General features: G+C 32.2%; 1 protein-coding gene across 4 annotated transcripts; it reads right to left on the bottom strand.

Moving 5' to 3' along the window:
• Positions 1-580: 580 nt before the first annotated feature.
• rbbp8 (retinoblastoma binding protein 8) lies at positions 581-20565 on the bottom strand. 4 transcript variants are annotated; one of them, XM_073940337.1, is made up of 19 exons: positions 20504-20565; positions 20220-20360; positions 19034-19076; positions 18716-18811; positions 18515-18627; positions 16402-16474; positions 16156-16310; positions 13549-13644; positions 13279-13349; positions 12785-12870; positions 11493-11790; positions 8907-8985; positions 8196-8266; positions 4801-4906; positions 4555-4719; positions 4335-4410; positions 3246-3333; positions 2997-3138; positions 581-945 (listed from the first exon to the last, which is right to left on the bottom strand). In XM_073940337.1, the coding sequence occupies exons 2-19, from the start codon at positions 20326-20328 to the stop codon at positions 842-844; spliced, it is 1971 nt and encodes a 656-aa protein (XP_073796438.1). In that variant the 5' UTR covers positions 20329-20360; positions 20504-20565; the 3' UTR covers positions 581-841.
• Between the last annotated feature and the right edge of the window lie 283 nt (positions 20566-20848).

Raw genomic sequence — 20848 nt, 5'->3', positions numbered from 1 at the left:
CAGATCAAAACATTTAAATCTTTATACCTTGCCACTATCTTTCAAACCAATAACTTTTATCCATTTGTTAGTAAAGTTTTTTTTTTTTTTTTTTTTTTAATTAAAATGTGGCATAATCACTTATTACATCTGCTTTTATAATACAGATCACAGTTAGTATGTTTACGTAAATGTTACAATGAATTTTACCAATATTCAAAAAATTATTTGAAACATTAGACACTTGCATTTATTGTATTTTTGCATAACGGTGTTGAGTCACTTTTTCAATGTTATGTGATGCACTGTGTTTTTAGGCCCATAAGTTGCCAAAATGGGATTTAAAAAAAGATGAAACCCACTTTTGCTATTTGAAATCAATAAAAAGTTAACTTTAGTATAAAAATAACAAACTAAACAAGAGTAAATAGAAAAACAGGAGAAAATATAAATAACTAATAAAAATGTGTGTAAGAGTGTTTCCCAAAGCTGGGTTACAGCTGGAAGGGCATCTGCTGTGTAAAACATAGTTTAGGAATAGTTGGCGGTTCATTTCACTGTGGCGACCCCTGATGAACAAAGGGATTAAATCGAAGGAAGATGAATGAAATCACTTTTAATTTTTATTACAGAATTATTCAATTCTTAGTCAAAATCACATGTACAAAACTAAAAACTCTTTACTTATTTCTGAATTCCCATTACAAAATCAAGGTGATTTCTTAAAATCTGAAAATGAATTACTTAAACACAAACGCACATAGATTGTTTTAAGCAGATGTGACTCGGGGCATAAGCAGACTGTGCTTCATATCGATCCATGAGGTGTCAGAGTGGTTTTTAAGTGTGTGAACAGCTCGACTCAGTGCTTCTTTTTTTGTGATTTGGCTTTGGGTGAAAACATGGCAAGGTACGGTCGTCTCCTGCGAATTCGCACGTCCGGCTGCTCATCCTCTTTGATGTATCCTGTGGGGAGAAATAAAGCGATGAACATTACTTAAATGTTTCAATGCATTCATATACAGCAAATCTCCGACTACGATATACACAAATAAGGAATAACAGAAGAATGGCCATTGATGTATTGGTTAAAAAAAAAAACAATGCACATCTGAGGTGGTCATGATGTAAAGCGGCCATTTCACATTAGGTGTGCATTTTTCATTCATTCATTATAAATTATAAATATGAATAATATTATAAATGTTATACGTTATAAATATGAATAATATTATAAATGTTATACGTTATAAATATGAATAATATTATAAATGTTATACGTTATAAATATGAATATTAATATAAATGTTATATGTTATAAATACCAATAATATTAAAAATGTTATACATTATAAATATCAATATTATAAATGTTATACGTTATAAATATCAATAATATAAATGTTATACGTTATAAATATCAATATTATAAATGTTATACGTTATAAATATCAATAATATGAATGTTATACGTTATAAATATCAATATTATAAATGTTATACGTTATAAATATCAATAATATAAATGTTATACGTTATAAATATCAATATTATAAATGTTATACGTTATAAATACCAATAATATTAAAAATGTTATACATTATAAATATACATATTATAAATGTTATACGTTATAAATATCAATATTATAAATGTTATACGTTATAAATATCAATATTATAAATGTTATACGTTATAAATATCAATAATATGAATGTTATACGTTATAAATATCAATATTATAAATGTTATACGTTATAAATATCAATAATATAAATGTTATACGTTATAAATATCAATATTATAAATGTTATACGTTATAAATACCAATAATATTAAAAATGTTATACATTATAAATATACATATTATAAATGTTATACGTTATAAATATCAATATTATAAATGTTATACGTTATAAATATCAATATTATAAATGTTATACGTTATAAATACCAATAATATTAAAAATGTTATACATTAAAAATATCAATATTATAAATGTTATACGTTATAAATATCAATATTATAAATGTTATACGTTATAGATATCAATAATATTAAAAATGTTATACATTATAAATATAAATATTATAAATGTTATACGTTATAAATATCAATATTATAAATGTTATACGTTATAAATGTCAATAATTCTACATTTTATACGTTATAAATATGAATAATATTCTAAATGTTATAAGTTATAAATATGAATAATAATATAAATGTTATTTGTTATAAATATGAATAATATTATAAATGTTATATGTTATAAATATCAATAATATTATAAATGTTATACGTTATACGATATATATTTTGTCATTCTTTAGAAAACAGTATGAGCAGTCAGAAAAAGTCACAATTTTCTTGTAAAATAAAATGATGTATAAAACTATACAAAATTATGCATGAACACATCCCTGTGTAAAAACCCTTCAGAATATAGGTATGAATAAGACTAGTTTGTTGCATTAATGTAAATAAACCATTGCAAGATTTTATGGTTTAGAAGAGAAAAATAGCTTATATATATATATATATATATATATATATATATATATATATATATATATATATATATGTATATATATATATATATATGTATATATATATATATGTATATGTATATATATATATATGTATATATATATATATATATATATATATATATATATATATATATATATATATATATATATATATATATATATGTAAATTATATAATTATATATAGATTATAATTGAAATCTAATGTCACATCTTTAAGTGCATTTTGGATGTTTTCTATACATGAACTGAAAAATCATTATTATTATATTCATATTATATTAAATTATATAATATATATATAAAAATTATATTATAATATATTAAAAAATACATAAATAAATCTCAAACTTCATGAATGTAATGCTATTCTAATCCAGCCCAACTAAATAATGAGCTTAAAAATTGATATTTTATCATTTTGCCTCTTTTTTTCTCCCTTTGTCAACCTGACGAAATTTAGTACCTCTTTCCACGCAGGTCTGTGTGGATGGAAATCCCACCTCCCAGAAGTTTTCTGGTGTGGAAGGAGGAATGTAGCGGTAGCGATGCCGTGAACAGGAAGTCAGTTTTTTCTCTCTCTCTTCCTCTGGGAGATCTGCATAATACTGAATCAACAACAGCATAGTTTTAATAAAAATATTAAAATGATCAGTGCTGAGATTATTTAAAAGAAGGAGACGTGTGTTTGGTCAAAGTGTACAAACTGACTCACAACTTCACACTCTTTACAATAGTGGCCTTTCAGTTTTCTCCTTTCGTCTTTCTTACGCACAACCTCCACACAAGCGAAAGACTTATTCCTGGAATAGGGTTATTCAGATTATTTTCAGGCTTTAGCACCACAATCATTTAAATGTTTTTCCCCCTCTTTTATTGTACATTGTAAAATCAGTGTTGTTACAGAAAAGTAAAATTTTATTGAAAGTAGTTCTGGGCAAAATTAATTGCAATTAATCACATCCAAAATTGTTTTGACATAATATTTATATTTAGGGATTAAAAAAATAAAAAAATAAAAAACTGCCCTTATTATCGGCAATGGGATCTCTTACATACTCTAAGAATAGAAAATATTCGGTTCACAATAAGACAAAAGCCAGAACAGTTCCAGAAAGTCTGGAGCCCTTTTCTAAAAAGATTTTAAGGAGACACCAATATCTTAATTGCCTTTTTTCCCTTTCTTTTTTTTTTTGTATAATTTATTTACCGTATTCGTTTTTTTATTATTATTCTTTTTTATGTTATATTATGTGTGTATATACAGCTGAAGTCAGAATTATTCGCCCCCTGTTTATTTTTAACGGTGAGAAGATTTTTTTTCAACAAATTTCTAAGCATAATAGTTGTAATAACTCATCTCTAATAACTGATTTATTGTATCTTTGCCATGATGACAGTAAATAATATTTGACTAGATATTCTTCAAGACACTTCTATACAGCTTAAAGTGACATTAAAAGGCTTAACTAGGTTAATTAGGTTAACTAGGCAGGTTAGGGTAATAAGACAAGGTATTGTATAACGATGGTTTGTTCTGTAGACTATTGCAAAATATAGTTTAAAGGGGCTAATAAAATTGACCTTAAAATGTTTTTTTAAAAATTAAAGACTTTTATTCTACTTTTATTTTATGCTTTTATTCTAGCTGAAACAAAACAAAGACGACTTTCTCCAGAAGAAAAAATATTATCAGACATACTGTGATCAATAATATTATAAATGTTATATTTTATAAAAAGTATGCTATAAATAATAACGTTATAAATAATATCCTACCAATAAATGATTGTTTTATACTCACCTGCTGGATTTATCACTATCAGACACCAATGGTTTGCGGTCTGCTGGTCGGCGAAAAACCACTGAATAATCACAAACTTTGTTAAAAAAAAGTTTAAAAGATAAAAGACCGATTATGCTGTGGTCATCGGTGAATCATAAAAGGCAAACAGTGTTGTCATTTAACAAAGCAAAAAGAAGAAATAAATAAAAATAAATAAATTAGTTAATGATGTCTTTACCTGCAGCCTCTGGCTTTTCTTCAGGATCATCTTCTTCTCTCTCCTCCTCATATACACTATCTTGTTTGAGATCAATGCTGTCATCCTGCGGACAAGACTCGTATTCTCCATATCCCGTCTTATCAAAGATATCAGCAAGGCTGTCGTTTGCCTTCTGCCCAATTCCTGTTGATCAATCATGTAGATGCAGTGGATGAGGCATTATTTCAAGCAACTGATCAAACGAGTGGTTTGGTGATGTAATACCGGTGGTTTGGGACTGTCCCGTTGTCTTCTGTCCTCTCAACAGCAGACTGTGGCTCACAAATGTGCAGTCGGTGTCCAGCGTCTCCAAGTCTGTTCTGGCCTGATGCTATTTGGGGTAAAAATTAAAATTTTATTTCTGTATTTTACTTCTTTAACATACAGAATAACCTTTCAGTAATTGACACACTAGTGTTTAAAGGTCTCTTCTGCTCACTAAAGCTGCATTTATTGCATTAGGAGTACAGTAAAACAGTAATATTGTACTAGCCTGAAATAGCTGTTTTCATTTTTAGCATCATTACATCAGTGTCACATGATCCTTCAGAATTTATTATAAATGTTTCAAAAAAAAATTCTTGTGCAAACTATGATTTTTTTTGATGAAATGTTCAAAAGTACAGCTTTGGTCATACATATTAAAAAACTGCATGGTCATGCATATTAACTAAACTGCATTTTGTTGAATTGTACTTGTACATGTGTAATGACAATAAAGTTGAATCTAATCTAATCTAATCTAATTATATTAAGTGGCCTTAACTACTTACATTTGAATGGATCAGTTGGTACAATGCATTTATTATGTACGTGCATGTTTTATATTGTACTTACAATTAAAATATTATCTGAATACCCTTAAATCTACCCATACCCTCAAACATGTCCATAACTAGTATGAATGCAATATAAGTGCATTTTACTTTTTTTTTTTTTTATGCAAGTACGTGGTAGTTAAAACCACTTGATAGAAAGTGAAATAGTAATATCATTATGGTGGCTTGAGAAAGCCACCCTTCTGTTATCTCACTTAAACTTCTTCTTCTTCTTCTACTGAGACAATTTTTGAAGTGCATCTCCACCTAAACCTTTCAAACTACATCCTTTAAACATTTGTCAGAGCTTTAACTGTCCTGACTCGGGTTGCTATATCTTTTCTAACTGATCCGACTTTCAGTTTTCCAATAAACGACCCAGAAAATTCCCAAAAGTCCCATTGACTTAACGTTGGGTCAACCTTTGTAAGCTATACAAAACTGTGCATCAGATTGTCCCACAGACTAGTGTCTGGCCTCATTTAACTCAATTTAGCCAGCAGCCAACCAATGATGACCTTTAAACTAACTAGCCACTCCCTAGCAACCAATTTCAGCACCCTAGCAACTGTCCCAAAGACTTCCATTGTAAAAGACTGTCATGAACTTAACATTGAGTCAACCTTTGTGAGCTCATAACTCTGCATCAGACTGTCATACAGACTAGAGTCAGGCCTCATTCAACTCAGATAAGCCAGCAGCCAATCACTGATGATCTTTAAACTTACTAGCCACTCCCTAGCAACCACTTACAACACCCTAGTTCCATAGACTGTCATTAGCTGTTCTAACACATGCTAATAGTTTTAACATCCTACTGACACGCTAATCTTTCTAGAAACATACTAGCACGTCAGTACATGATAATTCATGCTAGAATCATGCTTACAACATGCTAATTCATGCTAGAATAGTCCTGATAACATGCCAATTCATGCTGGAGACATGCTAACAGCATGACAATTCATGCTATAATCATGCTAAATTCATGCTAATACCATGCTAACAACATGGTAATTCATGCTAGGATCATGCTAACAACATGCTAATTCATGCTAGCTGGCTTTTTACAGTCTTTAAATGGTTACATTGTTGACTCCAGGGATCTTAAACATTATTTCAGCCGACTTGATACTGTTTGAAACTAAATAAACTACTTCTAACAGGCTTTGTCAAGCCACCACAAAGTTTGTCGTCAAACTTTAATATCTAGTTATTCATGCTAGGGTTGCAGGATACTGGAGAAATATGTGATATGCAATATTGTATAGCTGAAAACCGTATTTTTTACGATATAACATTTCCCTAGAAGAATGCTGTTTTTATTAACTATATTTAAGTCTTTAGAAACTATACTTTTCTAATCAAATTATTTCTAATTCAGACTAAAAGTCGAAAATCTAAAAAGTCTTTAAAATGAGTGAAAAGCTCAGCAGACATTCAAACTCTGATTGGCTGTTGTCATTTTCCTCTCTTGTCTTGATTCATAAGTATTTCTATTTAGCTCTGAGTTCACCTTTGGGTCACTCCAGCCAATAGTAGAACAGCAACTAATGGGGAGGCGGGGATAAAGATAGCAAGGCTTCATCTGATTGGTTAAATTTAGATAAATTTGTACAAATGACTGCGTTAAGCAGCGGACAAATCAATATATTCCTAAATTTTCCGATGACACTGTACTATTGCACCTTTTCACAAAAGATGCCAGCATCATGGAATATAGAGCGGCTGTAGAATGGTTTGTCAGATGGTGTGATGATGACCACAATTTTAAATTAACGTTAAGAAAACGGACAAGCTCATCATAGACCCTAGGTCAGTGAGCGATAGGAGCTCTGTTGTGGTTTATGATAAAGACATTAAGCAGGTTGATTCATATAAATATTTAGGATTGAATATTGATCGTGAACTTCATTTGAACTCTCAGGTGAAAAGCCTTTGTGCAAGAATTCATTAGCGATGATACTTTTTATGTAGACTAAGATTGTTCGGAGTGAGTAGCAGCATAATGCTGACTTTTTATAAAGCAACAATAGAGTCTATCTTAAGATACGGGATTATTGTTTGGTTTGGGAATCTGACAGTAAAAATGAAAACCCCAGTAAATAACCTGATGAGAGTGGCAGGAAAAATCATGGGAATTAAGACACTTGGTTCATTAAAAGATATTTTTGAGTTGTGCACAATCCAACAAGCCAACAAAATTTTATCTGATTCTTCACATGTGCTGTCTTTGGAGTATGAGCTGATGAATTCTGGCAGAAGATACAGGGTCCCGTTATGCAAGTACAATAGATATAAACATTCATTCACTGTTCCTTTTTCAATTAAGTTGATCAATGAGCAAGTAGGGAAGGACGGTCAAAGATTAAGATAACAAGATTGGTTGGCACAACAGAGGGCAGTAGGGCACATTGTATTTTATTTTATATATATTTTTTTAAATTACTGATTTTATGGAATCGTATTTATATTAAGAGGTATTTTAGCATTAGATTTTAATGTGTATGTATGTTACATGTTGTCTTGTTGGTGTCTATGAACAGCATAACCTTTTATCTAAAACAAATTTCTCCATACGGGAGACAATAAATTTTACCTTGACCGTGACCTTGATAAACAACCAGTGCACACAATAAATGTCATTTATCACATGTCTGCAATACGTTTAACATAATGTTAATTATCTGATATATTGTGCAGCCATACTAAAAATCTTATTATATCTTTAATATCGAAACAAAAGTATTTCTTCCTAAACAGTAGTGTAAATGTGGCTGTTTCAGGATCAGTCATCAGTACCTCCGGTTGAGGAGAGCTCTCAGTATCATACTGACCGAGATCAGCTCCTGGATCCACACTCCAGCTCTGATCTGTGCTCAAAAAAACGATCAAACAAGCACAAAATAATTAAATGGTTCACCCTTAACTATGCATGATACACAATCACTGAAAATAGATTAATGCTGTATTGACAATTATTTATATTATTTTTTTTTAAAGATTTATTTTTGGCCTTTTTTGCCTTTATTAGATAGGACAGTATTGAGACCGGAAGCGAAGTTGGAGAAAGAAAGGGGGTATGATAGGAAAATTTGCTCGAGCCGGGATTCGAACTCGGGACACCCAGATGTGCTACTGCACCATATGTCTGTGCGCTAACCATTAGGCTATTGCGCCAACGATATTGACATTTATTAATGTTAATTAAACTATTAATTTTCCAGAGTGTATTCTGGCTGATTTTGGTGAGTTTTAGATTAATAAATACAACATTGAAACCCCCAGTAGTGAAATCCCTGTGTATGATTCATTCAAAATCTCTGATTCATTTAGAAAGCAAATGACTAAATGAATCTTTAAATAAAATCAATATAATGTTTGATTTGTTGTTTGTTTGCAAATGGACTGACACTCGATAATGTCAGCTCACACATTCAAAGTTGTTATATTTTCATAGACAATAAATATTCCATCTCTTTTTGGAAACCGTATATTATAGGTTGACATTACCATATGGGAAAGGTGCATGATGGTTCTGAACCAAACTTTTGCGAGGTGTGTGTCCATCCAAACATTTCTTCTTTGAATCCTACAACAACATAACAGTCGCATAATATTCATTCATAAAAAGACTGAGAGACCGCTTGAAAATGTACAGTTTATAGTTGTGTAAAAGATCATTTTTGTTTGGTTAAACCAGGGGTGTCAAAACTCTGTCCTAGAGGGCCGGTGTCCTGCAGATTTTAGCACCAACTTGCTTCAACACACCTGCACAGATGTTTCTAGAAAGCCTAGTAAGAGCTTGATTAGCTGGCCCATGTGTGTCTGATTGGGTTGGAACTAAACTTTGCAGGACACCGGCCCTCCAGGAGCGAGTCTGGACATGCCTGGGTTAAACAAAGGACTAATGTCATAAAATACATTTGCATAAATTAAAAAAGTATTCAGACGTTATTAGACAACAAAATCTTTTCACTTCAGGTGAGTTAAAGATTTATTTTGTGGATTAACCCTGATTTGTCAATCACAACAAATCTATACATTTGGTATTCATTTTCTAGAACAATTATTTTATAAATTATTTGAAATAATATGGTAGAAATGATATCAAACACAGACCTAAACTAAGTATTAACATTTAAGTGCATCCACAGAAAGAGTTTTATGTATACAGAGTCTCTTGAGCGGGACGAGACAGAACCTGGGGACGTTTGTAGCTGTTTCTGCGCAGAATTCAGTAAAAAAAATCTGCATATTTATGTTGAATCATTTTGAGACTTTAGTAACTAAAAAACCTAATAAAAATATAATAACTAACAACTTTTTAACCTGCATTAAAGGTTTAATGCAAATCGAATTAGATCCATATGTTTGATAAACAAAGTGTTTTTTATACAATATATCTACTAATAGAGAGAAAATGCTACTTTACAAACCATATTTTAAATAAATTATACAAACATGTCATATTCATCATTAATATTACAGAAATTAATATACAGGGTTCTTACACCTTTTCTTAAACCAACTCCAGCACTTTTCAAGCACTTTCAAGGTGCATTTGTATGCTTTTATAGCACCTAATAACCACGGTTAATTATGTTTATATATGTTGTATGTACTTTTTCACATTTAAATCCATCCAACTTAGATCGTTGAGTACTTTAGAGCATAGATTTACTGGGAACGTTCAGTTCAGTTAATGGATGAAGTTTATTTTTAAGTTTGGTCTCTTTCTACCAAAAGTTGATATCTCAAGAAATGAGCTTACAGTCAGATTTTGTTTGGGTGTTGTTACCAAACTTTTTACCAAACTTTCATGACCAGTCTTTTTTTTTTTTACAGTCATTAGATTTACGTTTCAGCTCTAAAGTTGCATTCTGTCTCCTGAATACATATGAAGCTAATAGTACCAAAACAATCTGAATTTGAATCGTGTTAATTTGAATTCTTAAAAACTTAAAACTGTATTTTAACATTCCTAATATCTGCAGTCTTTGAATTCAGAACCAAAAAAAAAAACCTATTTAAAAATGTGTATAAAAATCTGACTTAAAAAATAAAGTTGTCTTAATTTTCAGTTCAATAATCAAGTTAAGAAATACACATTCAAAACATTTCTAATAGGATATAATCAGTATTATTAACTTAAAATTGTTAATAATTCAATTTAACACAATTCAAATTCAGATTGTTTTAGCTTATTATTAGCTCCATAAATACGCACATGCTCTGAACATTTTGCATTAAAAACACGCACGACAACAATTTATGCACTCGCACATATGCTCCCAAATGTATTTTGAGGTAACATAATAATAGATAAAACTGTGCGCATATGCAACCAAGAAAACAGTCACAATTTCGAGCCCTGCAATTTCAAATTTAATCAGGTTCAAAAACTTTGTCCAAAATCCAAGCACTTTTCTAACCTTGAAAACACAATATTAAAAATCAAGCATTTTCCAGGATTTTCAGCACCCGTAAGAACCCTGAACATAAAAACTGAACAAATGTACAGTTGAAGTCAGAATTATTAGCCTCCTGTTTATTTTCTGTTTAACGGAGAGAAGACGCATTTCAACTAATTTCTATATATAATAGTTTTAATAACTCATTTCTAATAATGGATTTATTTTATATTTGCCATGATGACAGTAAATATTTGACTAGACACTTCTATACAGCTTGAAGTGACATTTAAAGGCTTAACTAGGTTAATTAGGCATGTTAGGGTAATTAGGCAAGTCATTGTATAATGGTTTGTTCTTTAGACTACAACCAAAATTTCTGCTCAAGGAGGCTAATAATATTGACCTGAACATTAATAGCTGCTTTTATTCTAGCCAAAATAAAACAAATAAGACTTTCTCCAAAGGAAAAAAAATATTATATGAAATGCTGTGGAAAATTCCTGAATCTGTTAAACATCATTTGGAAAATACAAACTAAGTAAATAAATAAATAAAATCACAGAAGGGCAAATATTTGTGACTTCAACTGTATATTTACACACATTTATATAAGTAAATAAATAGACTTAAGAACAGACTAAAACATCTGCGGAAATTAGACATGAGTAAATCAGATGGTCACCTGTGTCGTTTCAATCTCGCTTGTTTCCTGATTCTTGCTCTGTAATCGACCATTAGCTGGAGTGGAAGCAAATATAATTCCCTTGATATCTGTCTCATCAGCATCCAGACGGCAATCAGAAATCTCCCGATCTTTTTTTGCACCATTCGAATGTTTTCTCTTCCCTTTCGTTAGCACACATGTGCTGCTATTTGCAGGTGTGCGTAAAACATCATCTATGGACGACTGATGATCTTGTGAGGCCAGCGGGCGGCAGCGCAAAATTAATGGAGAATCGTCATTCTGGCCTGCAATAAGGCTGGAAAATACAGCTGTTAATATTACTAAGCATTAAAAGGATAGTTTACCCAAAAATGAAAATTCTGTCATTATTTACGCATCCTCCATTTGTTTCAAATCTTGTAGAGATGTTTTCTGTTGAACACAAATGAAGATACGGTGACGTATAATGGAAAAAAACAGCCATTGACTTCCGTTGTATCTTTTTTTCTACTATGGAAGTAAACGGCTGTTATTTCCCCAGGATTCTAAGTAATGTTTTGTTTTGTTAGATAAATACAAAATTGTTGAGGGAGTTTGGGGACCATTCAAATTGTTGGAAATGATTGATGAATAAGAAGAGAGGTCATAAATATTGATGTAAAATAGTAAGAGATTTTTTCTTATTTTTAACTTCTGTATTATCTGAGTGTAAAGTTAGAAAGATATTCATTCATTCATTCCTTTACCTTCGGCTTAGTCCCTGATTGAGGTTACCACAGTGAAATGAACCGCCAACTATTCCAGCATACGTTTTACGCACTGACGTCCTTCCAGCCGCAACCCAGTACTGGGAAGCACCCATACACACTCACATTCACCCACACACTCATACACTACGGCCAATTTACTTAATCCAATTCACCTATAGCGCATGTCAATAAACTTTGGGGGAAACTGAAGCACTCGGAGGAAACCCACACCAACATGGGGAAAACATGCAAACTCCACATAGAAATGCCAACTGGATCAACCGGGACTCAAACCAGTGACCTTTTTTCTGTGAGGCGACAGCGCTAACCACTGAGCCACCATGTAACCCGTATTAAGGATATAAAAAATATATATATATATATATCTTGTTTTGCGTCCAACAGATGAGTACATCACAAAAGTATTGGATCACTTGAGGGTGAGTAAATTGTGAGGATGTGTTCATTTTAGGGTGAACTGTCCCTTTAATTACAGTATGTTTCAGATAATCTCACTCATCATTAAAAAAGTGAGTATCTGGATGAAAAGGGCTTCCTTACATGTTTGTGCAGTCACGTAACTCCGGTTTTTGGTTTTGTTCGGTGTGTGATGGGATGTGAAGATCATCATCGTCGACGTCGTCAACCTGGAGGAAAAATGGGTCACACTTTATTTTGGTGGTCCATTTGTTCAATTTAAGTTACATTGCATCTACATTCCAACGAATTTTCAATAAATTATTAGTAGACTGTTAGGTAGGGGTTAGTGTAAGTTGACATGTACTTGCAAAGTTTCTTATAGACAGTTAAATGTCTGTTGAAGGAGCAGTATCAACAGATATTGAGCACACAGTCTACTAAGACTCAAATAGACCATCAAAATAAAGCGTTACCGAAAACACACTGGACATGTAACCACACACTTCTGCTGATTTGAATATATAGAGGGTTTATATAGGTCACTATACCTTTTTGTAGATCATTATTAACATGCAAAACTGAATTGAAACCAGGAAGGGAATTTTGGAAATATACAGTTTTAAATAAGACTAAACCTGTTCTGGATAGACGTCTGGACGACAGGTCTCGGGAACCACAATCCTGAAATGTCTCTTGTTATCACGCTCTAAAATAAACAGCACAATGTATGTGGGTTTATCACGAGAAATGTCTTTAAAAGAGAATTGAGAGAATTGAGAAATTGTCAAAAATGTTATTGTGTATACAGATCTGATTTAAGGTCAATTCTATTTTACACACACCTGACTGTAATCCAGACACACAAATACTATTACTTGTTCTTGTATATTACTTTCATATAATACCTGCAACACTAGTCGCATCCATTTCACATGTCTCAGCAACCAGCACACCTTTGCCATTACAGCCGAAAGCCACAGATTGCTCTCTTTGCCTGGATTCTGTAAATTATATCAAAATAGCATTAGACATTATGACATTACATTATTAAATGCGACCAATATTGTACATTATTATAATATATTATGGGTAACACTTTACAATAAGGTTCATTAGTTAATTCATTTACTAAGATGAACTAATCATGAACAACACATGTACAGCATTTATTAATCATAATTGAACATTCACTAATGCATTATTAACAGTCAAGTCCATGCTTGTTAACATTAGTTAATGCACCATGAGTTAACATGAGCTAACAATGAACTACTGTATTTTCATTAACTAACGTTAACTAACATGAACAAATACAGTAGTAAATGTATTGTTTATTGTTTGTTCATCTTAGTAAATGCATTAATTAACATTAACTAATGAACCTTATTGTAAAGTGTGACCATATTATGTATTATTATATTTTAATTATCCATGAAAGCATATGTCTAATTTGGAATCAAAACATGTATATTCATTCATTCATTCAATTTCTTTTCGGTTAATTTGAGCCATTAAAATCTCTATCAATTTGGTTTATATACATTTTTTATTTCTACATTTCTAGTCAAACATTTGCCCTAAAGATCCGAATAAAGTGACAAATATGATCACATATGAATGAGCATGTTTCTCAGTACATTCATTAAAAAGTAATTGTCCTTTACATGTGGCCATGCATCTGTTAATTGATTACATTTTACAGAAAAGGTAATATAATGTGATATATACTGTTATCAGGATATGAGACAACTTATATCTTGAGATTTTTGTCATATTTCCCATCCCTAATCACACATATTACATAATACATAATATTAAGGTCATTTAGGCATTTTAGGTCCCGTTTACAATAATAAGTTTTAGTTTTTAAAGTGGCGATGTAGAATGAAAACGTCCAGCGTTTCACCTAATGTCTCTGAACAGATCTCCGTCCACACTATACTACTGAAAACACACATGACGTGACCACACACACACACACACACTGGCATGCGCTGCAGCGTCTGAGCTCCAGGCAGTCAGCGGGTATTTTGAGCACAGCACCTTAGGTGAAAGCTGTGCACATCGGATGGTTCATCAAGAATCTACCGCTGGATCTAATCTAGCTATATTTGCTAAATGTGATATTTAATTCATCTTGCTGTCTAACGACATACTCCCTGACTTTTTGTTTAAAAAATTCATACAGTGAAGATGTCGGTCATATAAATATGTAGCTACACGACGCCTCAACATTTTTGGTGTCTGTTAAGGTAATTTTAAAAATAAAAACTGACAGTTCCTAATATCATATTTTCATTCGATTGTTGAGATGTGAAACAGCATAGCCAGGGTGATGTGATTGAGGGTATACAGTACACTGTTCCCTTTGAAAATTTACCCGACGTGTCCTGAGGAGTTTATTTACCTTATCAAACTTGTGAAGTCTGAACTTACAAGGGGAGGATGCAGGACTGAAGTGTGTGTAGGCTACTCAATATTGAGAAAAACCCCAATCAAATAGGTGAATGTCAACAGCCACGCCTCCGTTTTCAGATGTCTCCGTTTTCCCCATCCACACCGAGTTGGAGCAGCAGCGTTATAGAATGAAAACGGCCTCTTTAGTGTTTTCAAAAAGCTCAGTCTTTGGCGCTCAAAAACTCTAGGGTAGTGTGGATGGAATGCGTAGCAAAACTTATGCGATTTAAAACTAAAATTTCTTAGTGTGAACAGGGCCTTGGGTTCCTGGGCAACACCATCTCTCAGGATCTGAAGTGGGACATTCACATAGACTCTATCGTGAAGAAAGCCCAGCATAGACTGTACTTCCTTTGTCAGTTGAGGAAGTTAAACCTGGCACAGGAGCTGCTTGTGCAGTTCTATTCAGCTGTCATCCAATCCATCCTCTGCACTTCAATCACCGTCTGGTTCAGCTCAGCTGCCAAAACCGACCTCCGTAGACTACAGTGAATAGTCCGGACTGCTGAACGAATCACTGGCACTACCCTTCAAGAACTGTACTCTTCCAGAGTGAGTAAAAGGGCTCGCAAAATCACTCTGGACGCCTCGCACCCAGCACACTTCCTGTTTGAACAGTTACCGTCTGGTCGGCACTTCAGAGCACCAAGAACAAAAACAGCCAGACACAGGAAAAGTTTCTTTCCTCAGGCCATCTACTGCATGAACAGTTAAATATAACCCAACTGTGCAATAAATATGTGCAATACTTTCTCATACGCACTTGTACACAGCCCCTTATATCAATATACAATGCAATAATTTCTACATTCGCATTTGCACACAGCACCTTATGTTATAACCTGTATATTTATAACAAATCTGTACATACAACTCAACATCCAGATTTCTGGACTAACTGCATCTCCGTTTAATGTTTATCATCTTTTTTTCCTCATATTTATTTTGTGTTGTCACTTTATGTACACTGGAAGCTTCTTGTGTTATTCCTTGTGTGTGTGAAGCACACTTGGCAATAAAACTGATTCTGATTAAACTTCTCTGGAGTGACTAACCGGGGTGTGAGAGTGATAGCGGTGTCTCAGTGTATCGGACGTGGTTCTGCTCTTTCCGGCGTTTCATCTTGCTGGCAACGGGTAAAGACAGCGGCCGGAGAGGAGAGTCTGGGATCATTCCCTCCTCAGCCTCAGAGGACGTGTTCTGTGGAGAACTAAACACACACTCAAAACAGACGGTCATATGATGATGAATGTCACCAGTGCTCAGTATTTCATCATGTTTTCTTCAACTCTGAGACTCACCCAGACCTCCTGAGTCGCTCCAGTTCAAGACTCAGTCTCCTGTTTTCATCTGTCAGAGTTTTCCTCTCAGCCTCTAAACACACACATTGAAGAAGATTTTTGGGTTGATACTGATAGGCTGGATGAGACGAGAGCTGCACTGGTATGGAATTTTTGACCTGATAACTGATAACGTAAATTTGATTTGAAACAGATAGCCAATATATTATTAACAAAAATAGCAGACAAATAATATCTATATCCATAATTGTTATGCATGATTGCAAAAACAAAAATCAAACACTTACAGAGAACAACTGATTTTATTTTAAAACTTTAACTTCAGAACAGTAACATTTACAACAAGGCAAAACCAGCAAAAATAAAGCATAAAAACAGCACAAATAAAAACCTAATTTTGTTATTAGACCAATCGAGATAACATTAAAATCAGGTTTGCTGATATTGATATGGCCACCGATGTATCATCCAACCCTAGTAGATACAGATGAGTTTCAGACAACTTAAAGTAAAAACTATTTATATCCATTTTTTTAACACTCAATTCTTACAAAATTCCATCTAAATTACAAATTCCAAATGCACAATTTCCAAAAGACATTATATATATATATATATATATATATATATATATATATATATATATATATATATTTTTTTTTTTTTTTTTTTTTTTGAATGTAACTATTTTTGGGACAAAATTATTAGCCTCTTTAAGCTATTTTTTTTCGATAGTCTACAGAACAAACCATCGTTATACAATAACTTGCCTAATTACCCTAACCTGCCTAGTTAACCTAATTAACCTAGTTAAGCCTTTAAATGTCACTTTAAGCTGTATAAAAGTGTCTTAAAAAATATCTAGTCAAATAATATTTACTGTCATCATGGCAAAAATAAAATAAATCAGTTATTAGAAATAGGTTTTTTAAAACTATTATGCTTAGAAATGTGCTGAAACAATCTTCCCTCCATTAAACAGAAATAGGGGAAAAAAATAAACAGGGGCGCTAATAATTCAGGGGGGCTAATAATTCTGACTTACATACACATACACATTTCTTATGAATTATTTATGATTTTATTTATAAATTTTGACCTCGACTGTTTATTTTTTCCCCAATTTTTGTTTAACAGAGAGAAGATTTTTTTCAACACATTTCTAAACAGAATAGTTTTAATAACTTATTTCTAATAACAGATTTCTTGTATCTTTGCCATGATGACAGTAAATAATAATTTACTAGATATTTTTCAAGACACTTCTATACAGCTTAGAGTGACATTTAAAGGCTTAACTTGGTTAATTAGGTTAACTAGGCAGGTTAGGGTAATAAAGCAAGTAATTGTATAACGATGGTTTATACAATCAAAAAGAAATACAGCTTAAAGGGGCTAATAAAATTGACCATAAAATGCTTTTTTAAAAATTAAAAACTGCTTTTATTGTAGTCGAAATAAAACAAATAAGACTTTCTCTAGAGGAAAAAATATTATCAGACATACTGTGAAAATTTCCTTATATATATAAAGTTTTGTATGGCTTCTTTAATTTTTCTTGTTAATTATAATTTATTAAAAATTTTCTAATTAACATATATATAGGGGTGTATTAATGCTTGCAGCATCATAATAGCTAGTTATGTTTTTTTTAATAATTTCCACTCTTAAAAATAATTACAACTAGCCAAACAAAAACGAAAAAACATTTATTTTATATGGCCTCCTTCATTTTTTTATTTATTGCAATTTATTTCAGATTTTTTGTAACATTCATTGGAGTCTAGTTCATTTTGAACTATAAATTGCAAATTATGTTGTTCGAATGGTTTCAGTTCTCCCTTTGTATTGACTTATCTCACAATAAACCAATAAATGATATTTGATCAAATATCTTACTGTTTAAGATCTCGCTGAAAGTATTATTTTAAAAGCAAGATGAATATTTTTCAGCGATCAATCTGTTAGAGTGCATTTATCTAAGCTGGACACAGTAAATAAGTTCAAACCTCTGAAACTAAACCATCATCTATTTACATTAAAGACAGCACAGTCCAATAAAATATGCTTTAATAACACCACTGAAAAAGAAATAGTCACCAAAAATACTCACCAAGCTCAGAGATGACAGACAGATTTCTCTGATTATTATCTTCAAGCTCAGTGTTTGTCTTTTTAATCTGCTTCTCTTTCACAGTGCAGCGATCGCATGGTCCAGAACGCAACCTAAAAAAATAACACAGTGACTAAAACTGAGCTCCGAATTCAGGATAAATGCATAAAAAACATGATCAATAGGTTTGCTTGTGAGCACCTGTCCTCCAGCTGTCTGATCTTCTCCTGCTGGATCTTCTGTTGCTCTCGTAAATGTTGATTCTTGCTGTGAAATTCACTCAATTTCTGAGCATCTCTGAGAAAAGAGACACAATATTATTATTATTAATAATAATAATAATACAGTCAAATAGGATATGTGGCATTACAGATTACAGATTAAAAAAGGTTTTTCAAAATAGCTTAAGCATGTTTAATGATCATCACAAATATTTATTCATGCTTTAATGACTCTCAAACTGATTTATATACATTTTTAAATATATTTGCATGTACACTGTATACGACGTGGACTTACAGACAGCGCTCTTTCTTCAGTTTAGCTATTTTTGCTTGTAATTCTGAAAATGAGAAACATGTATGTTGTCAGAGAAAAGAAAAATATTTTAATAAGTTATTTGACAATCTATTTTTATTATAAAAGTTATCAAATCAGAAAAACAGAATCCACAATACAGTTTTTCTCAGTCGATCAACAGTAACTGCATTTCTCAAAACATTTTGTCATTTGTGCACATCATAGCAGCAGTTTCTTATTCCGTCTAACAAATTGCAAATGCTTTCTGACGTGTATCAATTGCTTTTATACAACTCTCTGCTGTTTATAACATTATCATTTGTTTATGTCATGTCAGTTCAAATTAACTGAACTTGTGAATGCTGAATAGTCACTCCATATAAAACTAATAGTCCTCTTTTATTACTTATTACTCTTTTATTCTTTACATACAAAAATGTTAAACTAGCTGTCCAAATCTCTCAAGCAAATTTTATAAAATCTTTTTTTTTTCTGAAAATTTCTTGTAAATTGAATGATTTGATGAATTATTTAAAGACCTCTATGTTGTAGGTTCAGTTCCAATATGTTCTGCAATATTGTTTACAGGTGTGCACAGCTCTACCCAAAGGGAGATTAGGTTTGTTGTAAATTTGTGTGTATTTATTCTTCAGCGCAACGATGTGAATAAATTAAAATTGCAAGATTATGCAGTAAAAATGTAAAACACACATATTCAGTGTCTTGTACTCAGATACCTCAATAAATGCAGAGATGTCTAACTTTACTGTAGTTTTCAAATGGCTGTGCAAATAGTGTATAGTTCTGTCCAAAGCATTTTCAGCAAATGTCACCAAAATCTGACTTTATTGCATTGGATGTAATGTAAAGAGTGAACTGTCATAAAGAAGACAAAGCCATTTGACTATCTTGTTCATAAACAATGTTGTGGTAATTGTGTATATTGTCTTTAAGTGATATTTACAAGTGGTTTCAGACCGAATAGTCAAATACCATGGTAAACAATATAGAGAGATTGTCTATATTGAGAGAATATAAAACCAACTTTACCTCAATTAAGTAGGCTAACAATAATTACCTATATTTCAAAGTAATTGCTTAAATTACATTTTTAGCATACAAGTAATGTAATTAACTAAGTAACTAGTTGTTATGTAATTATTTATACTCCACTCAGGTTATTTACCTTGCAGTGCGGTGTCGTGCAGGTCTCGGACAGCGGTCAGCAGCTCCTGCAGTTTCTCCCTGTGGTCTGAGGATGAAGCAGGACTCAGATCTGCTGGAGTGATGCTCATCTTCACTCTGTTTCACTGTAAATCCTTCACAACTCCAGCATTTACACAAATACATTTAAAAAAAACTCTCCACTTACACCTGACAAATTCCCTCCTGAATGTTTACACAAACGTATATCCGCGTATAAGACTAAAATAATAGGCATTTAAACATGGAAACGCGCGTTCAATATACCTTCAATAATTGGGGTTGTAAATATTCTGATTGCCCGCTTCTTCTTTTTCTTTTTCTTCTTTGGTTGTTAATGGCTGTAGGCAACTGAACTTTGCCGCCACCGACTGGAATGGAGTAATGGAACTGGGCGTGCAGTGGCGTGGGTTCCGGGTGCTCCGGTTTCCCCCACAGTTCACAGTCACACACATATAGGTGAGTTGAATAAACTAAATTGGCCGTGTAAATGTGAGTGTGCATGGGTGTTTCCCTGTGATGGGTTGCAACTGGAAGGACTTCCGCTGTGTTAAACATATGCTGGAATAGTTGGCGGTTCCCCTGATAAATAAAGGGAATAGGCTGAGCTGA

Source organism: Danio rerio, chromosome 24, assembly GCF_049306965.1.
Source record: "Danio rerio strain Tuebingen ecotype United States chromosome 24, GRCz12tu, whole genome shotgun sequence".
Lineage (NCBI taxonomy): Eukaryota > Metazoa > Chordata > Actinopteri > Cypriniformes > Danionidae > Danio > Danio rerio.
Note: the sequence above shows the minus strand (reverse complement) of the source record. Positions and strands in the feature narration are given on the sequence as shown.